At 45.3% G+C, this 20,092-nt stretch overlaps 2 protein-coding genes across 6 annotated transcripts in view; both read left to right on the top strand.

The window, feature by feature from the left end:
• The window catches only part of ZNF451 (zinc finger protein 451), an 89,214-nt gene extending 82,392 nt beyond the window's left edge, over positions 1–6,822 (top strand). For 3 of the 4 annotated variants that reach the window (XM_019985725.2, XM_070777730.1, XM_070777728.1), the window contains one exon: positions 5,086–6,822. In XM_019985725.2, coding sequence (XP_019841284.2) covers positions 5,086–5,132 — 47 coding nt within the window. In that variant the 3' untranslated portion in view covers positions 5,133–6,822. Of the gene's footprint in view, positions 1–830; positions 1,176–5,085 lie in introns of those variants that run through there. The other variant, XM_070777729.1, reaches the window with a different exon arrangement.
• Positions 6,823–9,933: 3,111 nt separating this feature from the next.
• On the top strand, positions 9,934–19,975 carry BAG2 (BAG cochaperone 2). Of its 2 annotated transcripts, none has more exons than XM_019985760.2 (3): positions 9,934–10,223; positions 17,133–17,242; positions 18,541–19,975. In XM_019985760.2, exons 1-3 carry the CDS (start codon positions 10,111–10,113, stop codon positions 18,951–18,953), a joined length of 636 nt encoding a protein of 211 aa, XP_019841319.2. In that variant the 5' UTR covers positions 9,934–10,110; the 3' UTR covers positions 18,954–19,975. The 2 variants fall into 2 exon arrangements, with proteins under 2 accessions (XP_019841319.2, XP_070633828.1); XM_070777727.1 differs by lacking the exon at positions 9,934–10,223 and adding an exon at positions 14,645–16,310.
• Positions 19,976–20,092: the final 117 nt, after the last annotated feature.

Raw genomic sequence — 20,092 nt, 5'->3', positions numbered from 1 at the left:
ATATTTTCTCTGGCTTTAGAATTCTGGTTAACTAGTGTTTTTTTCTTCAGCACTTTAGAGCTGGAGCTCCATTTTCTTGTTTTGTGGCCAGCCTCCTTTGTTTGTCCTGACAAATGACCATAATTTCTATTATTGCTCCCCTATATGCACGTATGTCATTTTTTCCCTCTTATTGCTATTAATATTTCCTCTTTGTCTTTGGATTTTAGCAGTTTTTGGTAATGTCCCTGGATGTAGCTATCTTTGTATCTACTTGGAGTTTCCTTAGCTTCATGTTATCTCTAAGTTTATAAGTTTCCCCCAATTATTTCTTCACAATTGTTTGTCCCACTTTCTGTCTGCTTTTCTTTTGGAACTCCAGTTATGCATGTTCTGTGGTTTAGATTTACCCACAGGTTTGTCATCTTCTTCCAGTATTCTTTCTCTCTTTTCTTCATATTTGATCACTTCTGTTGTCCAGTCTTCAAGTTTATTATTCAGTCTTCTGCCACCTCCAGTGTTAAGCTGACTTAGTAAATTTTCAGTTTCAAAACTTGTGTTTTCTCTTTAATAGTTTTTATTTCTCTGTTGAGATTTCTTATCCACTCAACCTTATGTCCTTGAAAATAGTTTTAACTTTTCTTAAAATCTCTTTTCTGCTAATCCCAATCAGTAGCTTGATTATCTTGTGTGTCAGTTTCTTTTGTCTGCTCTTCCTCTTGACTGTGCGGCACATTTCTTCTTTCTTTGCAAGTCACGTGATTTTTGATGTATGCTGGATGTTTGTGATGTAAATTATAGATTCTCAGAATACTGTTAACTTCCTCTGAGGAATTTTTTTTTTCTTGTAGGTAGTTAACTTGCTGGACTCGGACACCAAACTCTCTCTCCGCCACAGCAGGCAGCAGTCGCTTGCTTCTTTTAGCTTTCCGACTGCTGTTTCTCACGAGAATCTCGGCTCCTTTCTCGTGTATACAGAGTTCAGAAGTCAGCCAACGATTTGTAGATTCGGAGGATCCTCTTCTGTTACTTTCTCATTTCTGCTGGGATCTCTTTCTGCTGTTCCTACCCTCCTGCCACCACCTCCCCTTCGCACCCTCTGTCATCTGTCTGACTCCTCAGTTTGCATCTTGTTTCACAGGGATGTCGGCATGCCCTAAGGCAAATGAGAAACAAGGTGTAAAGCTGCATATTTAGCCCTGTGTAATTCATTTATTTCAATAATTAACTTCGGTCCTATTTCTACCTGATTTTTATTGTTCTTTAGTGCCTTAAAATAGTTTATAATTGTTATCTAGGGGAGAATTAATCCAATAAGCTGCTACTGCTGCTGCTAAGTCGCTTCAGTTGTGTCCGACTCTGTGCAGCCCCATAGACGGCAGCCCACCAGGCTCCCCCATCCCTGGGATTCTCCAGGCAAGAACACTGGAGTGGGGTGCCATTTCCTTCTCCATTGCATGAAAGTGAAAAGTGAAAGTGAAGTCGCCCAGTCGTGTCCGACCCTCAGCAACCCCATGGACTGCAGCCTTCCAGGCTCCTCAGTCCGTGGGATTTTCCAGGCAGGAGTACTGGAGTGGGGTGTCATTGCCTTCTCCCCAATATAAGCTACTCTACTGTTAGAGTGGAAGTTTATTGGAAGTGGAACCATTTAGTTGCTTTCGTTTTTATCCATTCTAACTGGCAAGTTTAATTCCTGTAAGTTCACTGTGAGATATTAATGTTTTTGTATTTACTTCTGCAATTTCATTCTTAGCTTCCTCTTTGTTTTTTCAAGTTGGTGTGTATCCTGTGTATTTGTTTCTGTTCTTTCTGTGGTTACCTTGGCATTTTATCACATTTTTTATATGTAACTTAAAGACTAAAGTGTATGTACATGTTGTCTGCCTCCATAAAACAATAAAAGGACTCTGGAACACTTCAGCTCTGATCCTTTTCCCCAACTTATACCCTGGTCCTCCAGATTTTTGGTTCTCTGTGTGTGTATATGTGTATATAATACACACAGAAATTGTACAAAACATCTCGCAAAACAGGTGACCATCTTTCAGATTAAAAAAGAGTATTACCAGTGGGTTGATTTCCTGGGGCTGCTCACCTAAGTACTACAAACGAGGTGGCTTAAAACAATAGAAATTGTCTCACAGTCGTCGCGTTCACCCATCTAAGGTCAAGCTGTTGGTAGGGCCATGGTCCTGCTCCCAGATTCTGGTTGTTAATGTCAACTGTAGGTGAAGGAAAGTTGCATGGCTCGAGGTAGCCTGGAGTTAAAACTCCCCTCCAGGTCCTCCCCACTATTCTATGCAAAACAAAGAACTCTATCACCCAAAGGGAAAATGGACATTAGGTTGGTTATGCCCAGCTTCCAGCCGGTCCAGCCTCTGGCCGATCTCCAAAATTCCTTGCCCCAGCTGTTCAAGAGATTACTACTCCGAACAACCTTGGAGAAGAACAGGCCCCCTTAAGACAGTAGATTTCCACACATATGCCTATATATACTTACTCTTTTCTTGGGTTAGTGCAGCAGCTCACTAATCTGACTGCTGCCCCTTCTCGCCTCATTTAAGGTGATCTGTTCCTGTAAAGTGCCGGCTTCCATCTTTTTCTGAACCTTGCCTTCTCTAACTCCCTTACCCAACAGCAGGCATTCCTTGGCTTGTAGATGTATCTGTCTCTGCGTCCATCATCACGGGACCATCTACCTGTGTGTCCATCTTCACGTGGCATTTTCTTCCAATAAGGACGTCAGTCATGTTGAATTAGGGCTCACCCTAGTGACCTCATCTTAACTTGGTCACACTCACAAAGACCCTATTTCCAAATTAGGTCACATTCACGCATACCAGGGTAAGAACATATCTTGAGGGGGGCACAATTCAGCCCACAATGGTCAGTTCCCTAGAAGCATCCCCCTCACTTAATTTCAGTTAATCAGAACACAAATAGCCACATATAGTCAGTGTGCATCACATTGAACAGCACAGTCATGGTCTATATTACTCATATTTTGGGTCTGAATGCCTTTAGTTAACACTGTTTTACAGATTCATCTGATTGTTAGCATGTAGCTTTGGTTTGTTCATTTCCAGTACCTGTAAGATAACTTTACACATAAATCAATTCATGTATCACTTACAGACATTGGGTTGGCTGTTGCAAATAATTTCCACATTTCTAGGAATATATACTGAGGTGGAGACTTGCTGACATTCAGCTCTAGTAGATTATGCAAGGTTTTTTACAAAAGTGGTTGTTCGAATTTTTTTTTCATTCCAGTAGTGAGTGTGAGCTCCTACTGATCTACATTTTCACTAATCATTGAATTATTGGTCTTTTTAATTTTACCTAGTGGTAGGCATTTTTTTGTGGTTTGAATTTACATTTTTCTGATGATTAATGTTTATTTGACCTTTTGACATCTTTTGCCAGTGTCTTTGCAGATTTCTTGAGTTTTGACTATCTTTTTACTGATTTTTCTGGGTTGAAAATCTTTTTAGGTATAAGATCTGTGTATTGCAAATATTTTCTCTTTATGTCTTGTCTTTTTACACTCTCCTTTTGATGGATTAAAGGAATTTTAATGCATTCCGAAGTACCATTCTTTTTCATAATGTTTTTGAATCCTGTTTAATTCTTTCCCTACACTAAGGTCCTGAACATAGTCCCATGTTCTTTGCTGTTTGTTGTTCCACCTTTGCTCTTACACAGTTAATACACAGTAAATCTGAACTGTATTTTTGTATATTCCATAAGGTGGGGATAAATTTATTTTTTTTCCATGTGGCCTACCAGTTTCCCTCCATCATGTATTGAAAACCCCACCTTGCCCCACCATTCTGCAAGGCTGCCCGTGTAATCGATCAGGTTTCCATAGAGCTGTCGGTGCTGCCTGTTTGGTCTGTTCACCAGTTCTTGGGCTGGTTTGTTGTAGTTTAGTCACTGAGTCGTGTCCGATTCTTTGGTACCCGACCCAATGGACTGAGATTTCCCAGGCAAGAATACTGGAGCGGGTTGCCATTTCCTTCTTAAGGGGATCTTCCCAACCCAGGGATCGAACCCGCATCTCCTGCACTGGCAGTCGGATTTGCACTGGTACCACATTCTTAATTACTATAACTTTGTAATAAGTTTTCATAAAAAGAAATCTTGTCACCTTTTTCTTCTTTGTTTGCTAAGAGCATCTTGGCTTTTCTGTACATTTCTTCATCCCTTTGAATTCATCTTAGGGCAATGCACTGACCTAGAATCTAGCTTTAACACAGTGTAGAGTAGCTTGTAGTGTTTTAAATTCCTAACGATGTAACACTAGTGCCCCAGCTCATAGGAAGAGGTGGCTGCATATTAGAGGAATTATTGTGCTTGTGAACCCAGTAGACTGCGGGAGACCATGGACTGGACAGGATTAGATAAATCTGGTGTGAAAAGCTAGTGAAGGCCAAGAAACTTGACACCTAATTACCCCCTTGAGTTTTTAGCATCATTCTCAGGAAATGGAGAAAAAGACCAGTGAACCTAAGAATGTCTGTCTTGCTCACTGTTGTATTTTGTACCTGATATACAGTGGGCATTCAATAAATTTGTTCAGTGAGTGCATATGTATATATAATAAATGCTTCTCAGAGGATATTATATAGCCTTGAATTTGACTCTTTGTCTTAGATACTAGAAAAATTAAAACTAAAATTTTAATAGCTTTTGAGGTTTTGCCATTTCATGATTTTGCCTTTCTTTTTCTACTGGTAAGTTTTATATGTATTACCTCAAATCTTTTTTGGAAATAGATACTCTTTTTTCCCCTGTTAAGTCTGGTGAATACCTGTCAGTCATTCTCGAAGTTTGTTGTCTTTCTATGTCCCTAAATGGAAATAACTAATAAGTTTCTTAGCATTTTAAGCTCAGATATACTGTAATTCAGTTTAAGATCATATCCAGATTCTCATATTTCAAAAGTCAAATTTTATGATGAAGAAACTGCAAAGTTATCTTCAGTTTCTCCAAGTTGTATTTCCTTTTCTTCCTGAAAATACAGATGTAGTTGATGAGACTTACATTAAGTACATTTTTATCAGTTTTCTGCCCTAAATGTTAAAATATTCTTTTTTAATGCAGATGTGGAATTAGAAGAAGCTATTAGAAGAAGTCTTGAGGAAATGTAACTAAAGGTATTACCACACAACATCAAGTGGCCTTGAAGAGACTCAGGATGATGAATTCTTGAGTTTGTTTTCTAAAGGAGACCACAGACCTACTAGTACAAATGTATTTGAAAACACACTGTTTTTGCTTTTGTATGTTCAAACTCTGATATTGCTTTGTGTTTTTGTGCCATTTGCAAAAATGTATAGAGGAACAGAATATATGTTAATGCAAATACAAATTATATATTCTAATATAGGTATCATGTTTCCCAGGTAACCTTGAATTCATATACTTAGGTTAAAAGGATTTTAAAAAAAGAAATAAAGAAGCCCTTGACTATTGTTTATGTTTCCCAAATAGAATTGGTTCTTTAATTTTAATTGTACTGTACAGATAATTCTAGTTTATTTTTTTAAGAGTGAAAATGAATATAAATAAAACTATCATAGCTCATTTTTTCTGTAAATTTTACTTCTCATGTGGCACTAATATATATTATCTTTGAGGTCTTTTTATGATTATTGGAAGAGAGCAATGGAAACTGATTGTGAAAACAGATGAAGAATTTTATCAGCAATGTTCTTTGTGGCTTTCACTGAGATGTATAGTCCTGCTTTAATTAGAGCTGTACATTGCTGGAATGAAAAAGAAAACCAACCTAATTTCTTTGAAAGTAGTAAAAAGAAAGTTTTTCCATTCTTTTTACCTACTTCGACTTTCATATGACTTGTATTATTTTCTGTTTAAAGGGAATGATGTAAAAGTATTTGCATAGAATTAGGCATACTTTTAATATTAGTCCTTTTATATATATATATATATATATATATATTTCTGTAAACATAGTATTCTTTAGAAAATAATGTTGAAAGTCTACTCAGGAGTAATCTTCCTTAACCCTTTAAAATTTTTAATTCATATGGAAGTATCTTCATGTTAGTTATTCATTAAAATATCAGTGTCCTACAGTTGGTATTACATATTTAATTTTTAAATGTTGAAGCCCCATGATGAATAATAAAAAATGTTATATAATTAGAAGACTAAAAAGGGGCTTGTCATACAATCTTTGTGAATATACTTCATGTTATTTGACCAGAAATGTCATCCCTAAAAATTTTGAGTAGTAATTATTTACCAAACTTAAATTTTTCTATAAATATAAATTTTTCTTTAAGACAAAAAATATCATAGCTAGAACTTTGGTCTTTCTCTGCAACTAGATAATTAAGTGTTAAATAGTATGACTTGTTTTATTATTATCATATAGTCTTTTCAGTCCACATTGGAAACCAGTTTGTGTTCTTTCTTTCTTAAGCTGTCAGTTCTGTCCTCCGTGCTTGCTTTTTAAGTAGACGTCATAGCTTGAGAATGCCGTAGTCATTTTTCCAAAGCGAGCACACTGTACTGTTAATTTGTTAAGAGTAGGTTAAGGCTTTGGGAGGTGGTTACAGAGCTTAAAGACGTCTGGGGAGCCTGCTCAGCAGTGGGAGGTGAACGGGTGTCCAGGAGACGGCTGTGCTGGAGGCGCCTGCTGGGCAGGGGCGCTGTGTTGCTGGGACACTCATGTGTGAATGGTCCAGAGTGACACAGTGGGGAAGGGGTAGTCATCATGATCCTTAAGGTCATTGGGTTGCTTAATGTTTTAATAATTGTCACTGATTGTATTTCTGCTTACTACAAAATTAAAAATCATGTTTCAGTTCAGTTCAGTCGCTCAGTCGTGTCCGACTCTTTGCAACCCCATGAATCACAGCACGCCAGGCCTCCCTGTCCATCACCAAGTCCCGGAGTTCACTCAAACTCAAGTCCATCGAGTCAGTGATGCCATCCAGCCATCTTATCCTCTGTCATCCCCTTTTTCTCCTGCCCCCAATCCCTCCCAGCATCAGAGTCTTTTCCAGTGAGTCAACTCTTCGCATGAGGTGGCCAAAGTACTGGAGTTTCAGCTTTAGCATCATTCCTTCCAAGGAACACCCAGGGCTGATCTCCTTCAGAATGGACTGGTTGGATCTCCTTGCAGCCCAAGGGATTCTCAGGAGTCTTCTCCAACACCACAGTTCAAAAGCATCAATTCTTTGGGGCTCAGCTTTCTTCACAGTCCAACTCTCACATCCATACCTGACCTTTGTTGGCAAAGTAATGTCTCTGCTTTTCAATATGCTATCTAGGTTGGTCATAACTTTTTTTCCAAGGAGTAAGTGTCTTTTAATTTCATGGCTGCAGTCACCATCTGCAGTGATTTTGGAGCCCAAGAAATAAAGTCTGATACTGTTTCCACTGTTTCCCCATCTTATTTCCCATGAAGTGATGGGACCAGATGCCATGATCTTCGTTTTCTGAATGTTGAGCTTTAAGTCAACTTTTTCACTCTCCTCTTTCATTTTTATCAAGAGGCTTTTTAGTGTCTCTTCACTTTCTGCCATAAGGGTGATGTCTTCTGCATGTGTGAGGTTATTGATATTTCTCCTGGCAATCTTGATTCCAGCTTGTGCTTCCTCCAGCCCAGCATTTCTCATGATGTACTCTGCACAGAAGTTAAATAAGCAAGGTGACAATATACAGCCTTGACGTACTCCTTTTCCTATTTGGAACCAGTCTGTTGTTCCGTGTCCAGTTCTAACTGTTGCTTCCTGACCTGCATATAGGTTTCTCAAGAGGCAGGTCAGGGGGTCTGGTATTCCCATCTCTTTCAGAATTTTCCACAGTTTATTGTGATCCATACAGTCAAAGGCTTTGGCATAGTCAATAAAGCAGAAATAGATGTTTTTCTGGAACTCTCTTGCTTTTTCAATGATCCAGCAGATGTTGGCAATTTGATCCCTGGTTTCTCTGCCTTTTCTAAATCCAGCTTACTCATTTGAACTTAATTTAGACACATGGAGGAGAGTGGATGTCACACAAAGTAATGGGGAATATTATCAAGAGAATGTTTCTGACAACGATGCTTACTTGTTTGCTTTTATTCGTTTTTCATTTTACTGTGATAGGTTTTTTTTTCTTTTAAAAAGTTTTTATCGTGATGCCTTTTTATACCTGAATAACTGCTTTTGTCAAAAAAATGAATGACAGTGTTTATTTTTAAAAGGATATATAGGTAATGTACTGACAGCGTCTGGTTGGTGGTATCATTGACTGTCTTAAATAAAAATTCCTCCCTTAAAGAGTTTGTTTTTGGATGCTTGGTATCCTACCAGCCCAACCCTTCCTTCTGTCTCCTTGTCCTCCTGACCATTTGGTCACTCAGACCTCTCCCAAGAACAAGGTGCAAGGACTCTCCTGGACTCCCTCGGGCAGGGTAACCAGAGACTCAATAGCATAGGCCTCAACTTAAAGAGCTTTCTTTTTTTCCATCAATATTTTTCCTTTAAATTTCTTTTAAACCATTTATTCTTTCACTCACAAAGTATTTATTGAGTACTTATATTTGTCAGCTACTATTCTAAGCACTTGAAATACATCAGTGAGCAAAAGGAAGCCCTCACCTCCGCAGTGGGGCACACCTGCGGGCGGTGCTGAGATGAGGAAGGAAAACAGCCGAATGAGCTGAGAAGGACCGGTGGGGGCGGCCGGGGACGGGGGCTTGCTGTTCCTACTAGAGCGATCAGGGTCCTTAGTGAACTTGAGCAAAGGCCTGAAGGCAGGGAGTGAGCTTATCCAGACATGCAAAGTAAGGCTAGCGCAGGCAGCTTGGAGACAAGAGTCCTTTGAGGCCTCTTCTGAAGGCCTTAGCTTTTACTCATTTTTTACAAGTGAGGAGCCGCTGAAGGTTTCTGAGAAGTGCTGTGCTGTGCCTTATTCTGGATCACTGTAGCTGCTGAGCTGAGCACAGACAGTGGTGCAAACAGCACCAGACCAGATGGGAGGGCAGGGCTGGGATGTTGGCCCAGTGGGGAGTGAAGATGGGCCTGGGTATTCTCTGGAGTTGGAATCCACAGAGTCTGAGGTGTGAGAGAGTCCAGCACATTTACAAAATGTCTAAGGATTCCAGGTTTGTCATGGTACGATAAAACGTCTAATGAGGCCAGATGACCCCCTACAGCAGTTGTGAATTAGTTTTTAGAGTTCAGAGGAACTGGGATCTAGCCTTAGGGGCCTCATCTCTGTTCAAGTACCTTGACTTTGATCTCAGATTAAAGGCTGGGCTCCAGCCTTGAACTGTTATTATCCCCTTCCAGGTGCCCTGTGCATCCCCTCCGTGTACTGCTGGGCAGAGCCACGAGGAAACGCGAGCAAAGGCCCCGGCCCCGCCACCACTCTACTACTCCCTGACCTTCACGGTGGCCGAGCGGCCTCCATGGTCTTCTCATAACAGGAGGTTTATACAAATGGGGCTTGAAACGGTCTTAAATAACAATCATTTCACTTGAATTCCAACCAGTAGCTTTTAAACAGAGAAGTCATTACAAATGCTTTCATGAGAGTGGGTGTGAAAACGGTGAGGTTCACCTTGCCCCCTACACGCAGCTGGACAGGGCGGCTTTTTGTTTTCTGCTCTGTAGGCTTCGCTGTTGGCGTCCAGACTCCTGTTCTCACCTCGGGAAGGTGCCCAGGAACCACGGCTGCGCAAAAGACCCCTTCCTCGCGGCGGAGGGCCCCGGGGCGGGGCGAGGGCGGGGCTGGCGCGAGCCCGCCCCAGGGCGTGGTCGGAGGCGGGGTCCCCGCGGGCCAGGCTGGGTGGGGGCGTGGCTGACGCGAGCCCCGCCCCGGCCATGTTTGGGGGCGGGCCCTCCGCGTGTAGGGGCGGGGAGAGGGCGTGGTTGGCGCGGGCCTCGCCCCCGGGGCGTGCTCGGGGCGGGGCTGGGCCTGGCGCCACGCGGAGCCGCCCCACCGCGCCGCCCCCGAGGCAGCACGCGCGGTCGGAGCCCGGCTGCCAAGCCCTCGCGCCCTCACCTGGGTTCCCCGGCCCCCGACTTCGGGTTTGCGGGCGGCGCGTCCGAGGAGACGGCTGGCGCGTGGGGACGGCGGTGACCTCGGGCCGCCCGGCCGGCGCAGATGGCTCAGGCGAGGATCAGCGCTAAGGCCAACGAGGGCCGCTTCTGCCGCTCCTCGTCCATGGCCGACCGCTCCAGCCGCTTGCTCGAGAGCCTGGACCAGCTGGAGCTCAGGTGCGCGGGGTTGGGGGCGCGCGGGGACGCAGCGGCGGGCGAGGGCGGAGCGGCGGGGCAGCCTCGGCCCCGCTGAGGGCAGCGCAGCGCTGGGTCGGCGGAGCGGCCCCCCCCCACCCTTCGGCGGCTGGCCCCGAGCGCCGGGACCGCGCGACCCCGAACAGAGGAGGTCGGGGGGATGTGACTTGAGACGACGGCCGTGCCGCCGCGGAGCTTCCAGAACCTTCCGCGTGGGGCCAGGTGTTCCGGCCCACTCCCCGCCGCGTGCGGTTTTAGGACCGGGGCCGGTTAGTGGTTTATGTGCTGGGCGACCGAGCTCTTTGCAAAACAGAAAAATCCGTCTGGCCTCAGGCCCGAGAGCAGCGGACAGGTGTCTCCCCAAGCGGCGCTCGGCCTCCCCGGGCGCCGTCCCACCTTCCCGGCCGCCAGAGCCCGAGCCGCAGCGCTCCCTCTCGGTCGGGGTGTCACTGTTGTCAGCGTGTCCCTTCCCGGTCGGGGTGTCACTGTGGTCGGCGTGTCCACGGCGGTCAGCGCACAGAAGGAAGCTTTGGCGGCGAGGGTCGGGTCGAGGTCAGCGAGGATGTGACTTTGGAGCAGGGCCCAGGGTCAGGCGCGCAGAGGTTACCACCGGTCAGAAGGAGCTGCTGTCTCCCTTAAGGCTTTTAGTGCTTTTCTGAATTTGAGAAGATGCAGGAATCTGAGTTCCTTAGATTTTCCTGAAAACCTGAGAGCCTGTTTTGCCAGTTTTCCCAGAGCACATAGTGCCTCAACCCGGCTCTTTTCCTAAATTCTTTCCAGGCTGTGCTGTCAATTCCTATAGAAACCGGTGCGGGGACACTCCTTAGTGACAAATGTAGTCACCGGCTTGTATAGGATTCCTAAATAATTTGTAAGAAATTTGGGAAATAATTTTTTCTCTAACAGTGAATGAAGACTTCTGTGTACTTCCCATAACTGTTTATTGTCACTGAAGTTCGTGTAAATTGTGTGCAGGTGTAATTACAGGCAAATCTTAGCAAGGCGTCCAAAACTCCCTAAAACCACAGGGAATTTTTCCCATAGTTACCAGACTCTGAGTGAGCAAAGGAGTATATGTAAGACAAAATTTTAAGAAGGGCTGCATATGTGCTTTATCTCAAAACAGGACAAGGGGTCTGTTTGCTAGTAAAGTACATTAATAACCAAATGAGGCACTTACTATCATTTATTAATATTTATGTTGACTTTTGTCATTTATTGTATAGTTCTTTTTATTATATTATTACAGAAAGAAACAATATCTTCTCAGAAAATGAGACGCTCACCACCACCATGATTTCACGGAGAGTGACAAGGGTCCTTCTCCAGCTGAAGCAGGTGAACAGGCAGAGCAGCTCCTGTGGACGATTTTATGTAGCAGCGTTAACAAGTGACTCAGCGTCTCTGGTCTCAAGAACTTTGAGGGCATGTTCTCAGCCATTTCAGGGGGGCTCTTCCCTAGCTGGAAAGAAAGGATGTTTTCTTCCAGGCTCCGGCACAGGACACAGTTCCTTTCTTGAAGCTGAGTTATTGTTCTAAGACTTGATGCCTCACATAGGGCAGGTGCTAATCTTTAAAAGGAAGTTTCTTGTTTGAAATACTACATTCTAGGGCAACCCACTCCAGTATTCTTGCCTGGAGAATCCTAGAGATGGGGGAGCCTGGTGGGCTGCCATCTGTGGAGTCGCACAGAGTTGGACACGACTGAAGCGACTTAGCAGCAGCAGCAGCAGCAGCAGCAGCAGGGCTTCCTTAATGTGAAGTGAATTCTGATTACCGTGTACAAGTGGTTAATCACTTGCTGAATTAACCCTTGAGCTGAGACTGATAAATGTGTGTTCAATTGTTCATTTTAAGGACTTTTCTAGTTTTAGACTGACGAGCTTTGCTTCTTTCTTTTTAAAAAAAAGTGATGCTGACAAAGTTAAGGAAGTGCTTTGGAAGGTTAAGTAAAAATAGAGTTTATGAAGGCACATGGGTCATGGAAGAGAGCACTGCGCTGTTAGAAACTAGAATAAGGCCCCGAAGATCAAGTTTAAAAGGAAATGAGACATTCACGTGTTAATTAATACTGTCATTTAATTTCATGTTACAGGTGGCTAATAAAGCAGTGTTCTAGGCATACTGAAAATTACAGACTGTACCGAGAGGTCTGGGTTTACTGTCCCTCCAATGTACGTTTCGGCAAAAACTTTCTCCACATGAAATCGAAAACAGAATTCTGCTCAGTGCTTCATGACCTGCCATGTGAACTGGTGTCCACGGTGTTTAAAGCGCTTTTAAATGTTTGATGGCATCTGACAAATCGCTGAAGAAACTCCAGTTGTTTCTAATGGGTTAGCACGAAACTAGACCTCCTTTTTTGCTTCCTCCTAAAAAGGTGATGTCTTTCTCTACGGGTTTTCGTGACCAGTGCAAATGGCCTCTGATTTTTCCATTTGTCAGTGGCTCCAAGCACTTTGCTCACAATTGTTACTATTTTAGCAGTGATCATAATTCATAAATGATGCCCTCCAACAGGTATTTTAGTTAACCAGCCTGACTTTACAGGTCCTGTGCCTTTTGGGAAATTATGTCACCCTCATTCTCCAAGTGGGAAATTGAGGCTTGAGAAGTTAAAAGAGCTCAGGAGGAGTGGCTGTAGAGCTTAATGCTTTATGCCTGAAGTTTTTGAGTTACTATGTCATATTTCAAAGTGTAGGAATAGTATATGATTTTACTGAAAGAAGTGAAAATTCCACTTAGATCTGGATTTAGATCAGGGGCTGTTGAATGCCATCTCTGCAGGCTGTGAGTGGCCCTGAAGCTCTGGCTGGTGGTGAAGATGCTTGGGCCATGAGGGTGTGGAGAGCAACCCAGGAGACGGACGGGACGGGGAGCCGGCTGTTGTCAAGTGTCCGCAGAGCGGCCTCCTGGGCGCTTGGCTGCCAAGGAACAAGGGAGCAGGGGCCGGGGTCCTTTAGCTGAGTTTCCTGCTGGGCTGATGTGACCCCCGGAGCCAGAAGACAGCACCCCAGTTAATACTGTGTCAGAGTCTGTAATTTAAAAGGTCACTTCTCATAAACTGTATCATGTGAACCTTCCAAAACCCTCCAAGGCAGGAGGACATCCATTATCTCCTTTAGCAGCAGTAAAGGTCCAGAGGGACTGGGCGGCCACCTGAGGCCGTCCTGCTCAGGACTAGCTCCTGACCCTAAAGCCGCGGCCCGCTTTAACACCAGTGTCTCAGTAGTGAGTGTTCCTTACTATTTGGGTGATGATTAGGAGCCTTGTTACTTACAGTCCTGAGTTCATACTGCTGAGTGCATAGAAACACCCGGAAGCTGGTGTTCACGCCCCAGTTGTGGGCGTGTGCTGCGTGTGGTGGTCCCTTGCTGACTGCAGGGATTGGTCCCAGGGCCCCTGGGTACCGGAGACCAGGGATGCTCCGATTTTTCCTAGAAAAGGGTGTGGGAGTCAGCCCTACATATTCATAGTTCTGTGACTCTATTAACTCATAATTTAGTCTGTGCTGTCAGTTGGTGAGTTAATCTCTTTACCACGTTGACTTCATTCAGTCACACATACCGTCTCATGATCCCCGTGTCATAAATTAGGAAACTGAGGCAGAGAGAACGTCAGCAGCTGCTCGAGGTCACTCAGCTAGGACGCAGCAGCGGAGCTGGCCCGCACCCGGCCCGGGGCGCCTGCGGGGCGGCCGGTGTGTCTCCCGGCACCTCGTCCCCTGGTCCCCGGGCTGCCGAGACCAGCTGAGGAGGCACACACTCCAGATTTTGTCCTCACGGAACATTCTGAACAGTTCCTCTGTAGTTAAAGCTTAGTTGTGATCTCATGCAGAGAGTTTTCCAGGAGCACAGCCCAGGCCAGCCTTGCTGTGAGGATCGGTTCTTTCCCAATTTGGACACACAGCTCTTGAAGGATCTGCTAGTAAAAACAGAGCTGCCCCCTCTGCCAAGGAGCATTGTCAAGTGATGTGTTAAGAAGGTGAAGGATAAAGTGAAATGGGCTAACGCTCTTGTGGGCAAAGTTCCAGGAGAAATCACGGAAGGGCGGGTGGGAAATATTTGAATATTCAGTAATTAACTGTTCTAAAACTAACGCAAGGGACAGAGACAAAAAGATGTGTATACGAGTTGAATTTAGGGCTTCCCAGGTGTTGCTAGTGGTAAAAAAAAAAAACAAAAAAAAAAACAACCCACCTGCCAATGCAGGGGAGGTAAGAGACGCAAATTCAGTCCCTGGGTCGGGAAGATGCCCTGGAGGAGGGCACAGCAACCGACTCGTGTTCTTGCCTGAAGAATCCCATGGACAGAGGAGCCTGGCGGGCTACAGTCCATAGGATCACAAAGAGTTGGACACGACTGAAGAGACTGAACACAGCACACGTGAGTTGAATTAAGACCAATAGCTGATAAACAGTAACAAGATGACTTAAGCAAACTAAGTAGAGGTTCAGCTTTTGAAAATACTCGTTTGGATACTTGGTTGCATTGGGTCTTCACAGCAGCACACGGGCTCCTCAGTGTTCACGGCAGCCCACAGCATCTTCAGTTGCAGCGTGTGGGGTCTCGTTCCCTGGGCAGCAGGCCAGCCTGGACCCCCTGCACTGGGAGCTTGGAGTCTTAGCCACTGAACCACCAGGGAAGTCCCAGGTCCAGCTTTTTAAAATAAAAAACTAAGCCAGTGATGTAGTGCATACACTAGACAGATGTAGTTTCGAACGCCTCGAGGGAGAGGAAGGAGGAAGTTGCTAAGGAAACCGTTCTGCCAAAAGGACTGGCTTTTGAAAAAGGATCACCTAGTGGACCTGGGCCAGGGATAAAGAATGTTCAGGAGGTGAGGGGCAGCAGATGAGAGGGCCACGCTGCCGGAAAGCCCTGGGGATCCACATGCTGAAGAATGGAATTGTATCTTTGCTGTGAAATGAAGTTTACATAAAATCATATATTAAAAAGTCTAGAAAAAACAAAATCTGTTTTTCACAGGGAAAATGCCTGGCAATTTCTAACCTTGGGAGAAAAGTTCCGTCCAATTTCCTCTATATTTGGTTTCATTTAATGACAAAACATCTTTATATGACAGATTTATTAAATATTTTTTCTGGAGTGTCTCCTTTCAAGCCATTTTCTTATTAACAACTCCATGAACATACTATTATAAATTATTATACTTATTATTATACTTCTTTGTGGAACAATTTTCTCTTTATCATCTTATATTTGAATACAAACTCAGGAGTGCTGGAAAATTCAGCTCTTCTTTCATCATCGTCTCCTCTACCAGTGACTCGTGTGCCATTTCAATACTAGAGTCACTTTCGTAGCGCGTTTCTTGTTTGTGCTCACCCGACCCCCTTCGTGTGGCCCAGGCCGAGAGTCTGCTTGTGTGGAAGGTGTGAGCGCGCCATGCTTGCTGCTGGAAGGCCGTCTGATGCGTGGTCACTGTCCTGTAGAGTTCTCATGGTTCTGATTGCTTTCCAGCCACATTTGTCACACAAGGTTCTTACAAGCTCTGTGCTTCTACTGGCTCTTACAAGCAGAGTCCAACATATATTTAGTATCCCGAGAATTGAAACCCTGTGACTTTACAGTGTGTTGGTGCTATTTTGGGGGTAACAGGTGGGTGCCTGTAGGGGAAGAGGCCTGCGTGTGGCTGGGGTGGGGCAGGGACCCCCTTGTATGGCAGGAACATGTGCTAGAGGACTGGAGCTGGGTCTTATATTTATTTTGCATAAGTTGGTGACTTATTTACTTGTGGCACTTCAGACACACAGGGTTCTGTTTTCTGATGATTTCACAGCCTCATTCTTTAGTCACTGTTGTGTATCTGTGCAGTAAGTGAATGTGTGTCTAGGTGGCGGTGGGGAGGGGAGTTGGGGCAAGTGGTGCTTAGGAATCGATTTCAGAGGCAGACAGTCTGCAAATCATTGAGGAAAAGATGGATTTAGGGTAGATAGTGTTGGGGAAGATGGTTCACTATTTGGAGAAAAAGAAAACAAAATCCTTATCTAATCATAAACAGAGGTGGATTCTGGATGGATGAAGACATGAGTATGAGAAAAGTGAAAGAGTAAGTTAATAGGAGATGCAGGCAAGTACGTCCCAATCTCAGGACGGGAGGACCCTGAAACAAAACTTCACTGCGAGAGCCAGAAGGCAAAACAAAACCAAGGAAAAGATGGGTCTGATCACTTCAGAGTAAGGCTCTGTGTTCAGTGAAGGACATCCCAGATACAGATTATATGGGGTTGGATGGGAGATAACTCAAGAGGACAGTAACCCCAGTTTAAATAAGAAAGAGCAAAATAGGCAACGGCTGTGAACAGGCTCACAGGGATACAAAGAGATGTCCAAAATTATTAGCAGTGAAGAAACACAGATTAAGTGCTGACACACCGCTTGTCAACTGGGGGACGCGAGTGCTGGTGGGGTTCCTGGGACCCAGGGGCGCCCCGAGCGCCTGCTCTGGAGAGGCGTCCCCAGGGCGACACACCCTGGGTCTCAGCTGTGCCACCCTGGGGTGGGCCTGTCTTCAGGGCCACGAGGGGACAGGAGTCGGGTGGGTGGTGAGGGGAGCTGGGGGCTGGGCAACAAGGGAACCCGGCGGGTCTTAGAGAAATATGCTGCTGAGTGAAGAAGCAGTGACGAGTAAACAAGTACAGGTTTTTATCTACAAATAGAAAAGCACTAAACAGAATGCTTGCCCTGTGAGCAGGGAGGCAACTAGGAGCCACGGGGCAAGCGGATGAAGAAGGAAAAAAGGACAGAATAGGAAAGAAGAGAGTGAAGCGTTAGGGGCGTGCCCCGATCATCCTGACAGCTGAGCTGGACGGAGAGGGGGACGGGGCGGGCGCACGAGGCTTCCATGCACTGACTGTGTCCCTGCCCGCAGGGTGGAGGCTCTGCGGGAGGCGGCCACGGCCGTGGAGCAGGAGAAGGAGGTGCTCCTAGAGATGATCCACAGCATCCAGAACAGCCAGGACATGCGGCAGATCAGTGACGGTGAGCCCGCGCGGGGAGCGGGGCGCACAGAGGACAGGAGCGGGTGGGGGGAGGCGTGACGGGGGTCGGGCGCCCCTGCAGCCCCTTCTGGAGAGAGGGCGGGCCGCCCCGGGGGGGCTGGGTGTGCCCCCTGACCGCCCCCGGGTCGTGGGGCTGGTGCGCCACGACCCTCACACGGCCTCAGTGGGTCAGCGTTTCTGCCCCTCGTCCTGGCCAACCAGCAGTGAACTTGGAAGGCGTTACACAGAGCGGCGCAGATTTCTTGTTTCCAAATAAGCAGAGGATGACCCAGCACCCTCCTCCTGCTGGCCAAGATTCAGACCACAGGCCGAGTTGGTCGGACGGGATGAGGTCAGCGCCTCGTTTAGGGCCAGCCTTTCTTCCAGGGTCTTGGCTCTGTTTCCTCCGCCAGAGCCGGGCACGGTGTGCTCACAGGCACGGGATGTGCCGCCCAAAACATGCCTCTGCCATAATGATTATTGGGGCTGGTCATTTTTGAGAAACCACAGGCACAGGAGCAGCTCTGGAAATAGACACGGTCACAGTTTTGTAAGGGAAATGTACATTTGAAACCTCCGCTTATAAGGGGTCTCCACGAAAACCTCACCTCTGGTCCTCTTTCTGGGGCCCTTGAAACTCGCCTCTCCCCTCATCTCTACCTGAGGATGGAGGCCTGGGCCATCTCCAGGAGTTACTCAGTTTCCCTGGGGGTCTCATGTATACATGAGCTCTACACGGTAATAAGGTTCTGGTTTTGTTTTTGCTTGTTAATCTGTCTGATCACAAGGTCTCAGCCAAAAGCTCAGAGAGGCAGAAGGAAAGGTATTTCCTCCTCTAGTGCACATAGTCCTGTAGATGCAGGGCACAATTTCCTGCTCTGACCAGCACACCCGCCCCAGCCTCTGCAGACACGATGACCACAGTAGTCACCTGGTGTCCAGGCTGATCCTCTTCACTGCTGATGCTGTTCAGTTGCTCGGGGGACTCCTTGTGACCCGATGGACCGCAGCACACCAGGCCTCCCTGTCCTTCATCATCTCCCTGAGTTTGCTCAGACTCCTGTCCCCTGAGTCAGTGATATCATCCAGCCGTCTCATCCTCTCTCGCCCTCCTCTCTCTCCTCTTGCCCTCAGTCTTCCCTGGCATCCTAAGTTAATCTTATTGCTAACAGTATATACCTTTAAGACATGTATAGGTGCTCGCAGGCTAGATTTAACCACACACAAATGTCTTAGTGTTCCTGACATAGATGTAGGTGTGTCTCATATTGATTCATATTTCAAACTTTTTATGATTAGGAGAACGAGAAGAATTAAATCTGACTGCGAACCGTCTGATGGGACGAACCCTGACTGTGGAGGTTTCAGTAGAAACAATTAGGAGTCCCCAGCAGCAGGAGTCCCTCAAGCACGCCACGCGGATCATCGATGAGGTGGTCAGCAAGTTTCTGGATGACCTGGGAAACGCCCGGAGTCACCTGATGTCGCTGTACAGCGCGTGTTCCTCCGAGGTGCCTGCGGGGCCGGTGGACCAGAAGTTCCAGTCCATCGTGATCGGCTGCGCTCTCGAGGACCAGAAGAAAATTAAGAGACGACTAGAGACCCTGCTTAGGAACATTGAAAACGCTGACAAGGCCATCAAGCTGCTGGAGCATTCTAAAGGAGCTGCTTCCAAAACGCTGCAGCAGAACGCTGAAGCCAGATTCAACTAGTGTTCAAACCTAACAGTCCTTATAAACAATCATGTAAAAACGATAAAGAACTATCTTAAATGATAATAGTTGTGTATGTCATATATAATTCATTTGATACTGATAGTTATTTCTGAAGAACAAAATATCTCAGTGTTGTTAGTTTTGTGAATAACAAAATTAGAAATATTTTGATTACCTTTCTAGAAGTTTTTAGATTGAATTCTTGTCTTCTACTAGGATCTAGCACCTCCTATATATATATTTTACTATTCTGTGGATAACAGCATGTGGGGAAACAAGTGCTTGGCTCGGAGCAGACGCATTATGGTTATCTCCTGGACTTTGTCTACAGACACGTGGGCACACAGGGCTTTCGGCTGACCAGCCAGCCTGTCCCTAAAGCAGCCACACAGTGACTGACCGCGCCTCTGCTGTGAGCCCGGCAGTGAGCTTGGAGGGATGGGAGGGAACCTTCGCTACATCACATCACCTTCATTCAGCAGGTTTTTAGTCATCTGTATCAAATTATTTTGAACTTAAAGACTTACGCAACTCCTAATATGCATTTCTTGGTAAGATGTGAAAACATGACATAAGATGGGAGACTCCGCCTCTGATTTTGCCACTCTACTACTTCATTACTTTCTGTTTCAAAATGCATCATTTCTTTAAAGTTTTAATCATTAGAGAAATACGATGTTGTAATTTGCCTTTAAAAAGAAAAATGCTGTTTTAAAGTTTGCTTTTAATTCTCAACTTACAAACCATTATCCCGTGTAGTTATACAATTGCCTCCCATTCCACTTACTGAACGTTTAGGTGGTTTCCAGTTTGTTGCTTATCAATGCAACAGATTTACGCACACCGAGCTTTTCCCTTCTTTTGTTTCCGATTTTCTTTATATAAATTGCTAGCAACTGGTTTTACTGAGTCAAAGGGTGTATGCATTTTCATGGCTTGATATGTTTCCAAAGTTTTTTGTATGGGAGATACCAATTTATATGTCTTCAATAATTAAAAAGTAGCTGTTTCACTGAAAACTTTTCAGCATTGAGCATTTTTCCTAATATTACATATGAAATACCTTTATTTAGATTGCATTTTGTTCACTAACAAGGATAACCAGTGTATTGATTCTTTTAGTGCAACTATAGACT

This window comes from Bos indicus, chromosome 23 (assembly GCF_029378745.1).
Source record: "Bos indicus isolate NIAB-ARS_2022 breed Sahiwal x Tharparkar chromosome 23, NIAB-ARS_B.indTharparkar_mat_pri_1.0, whole genome shotgun sequence".
Taxonomy (NCBI): domain Eukaryota; kingdom Metazoa; phylum Chordata; class Mammalia; order Artiodactyla; family Bovidae; genus Bos; species Bos indicus.
The sequence above is the reverse complement of the archived record's forward strand: the minus strand, read 5'-3'. Positions and strand labels throughout refer to the sequence as shown.

Coding starts and splice junctions, on each gene's coding strand:
- BAG2 (XM_019985760.2), top strand. CDS start 10,111: ATGGCTCAGGCGAGGATCAGCGCTAAGGCCAACGAGGGCCGCTTCTGC. Junction 10,224..17,132: donor CTGGACCAGCTGGAGCTCAG/GTGCGCGGGGTT, acceptor CCCTGCCCGCAG/GGTGGAGGCTCTGCGGGAGG. Junction 17,243..18,540: donor CATGCGGCAGATCAGTGACG/GTGAGCCCGCGC, acceptor TTTTATGATTAG/GAGAACGAGAAGAATTAAAT.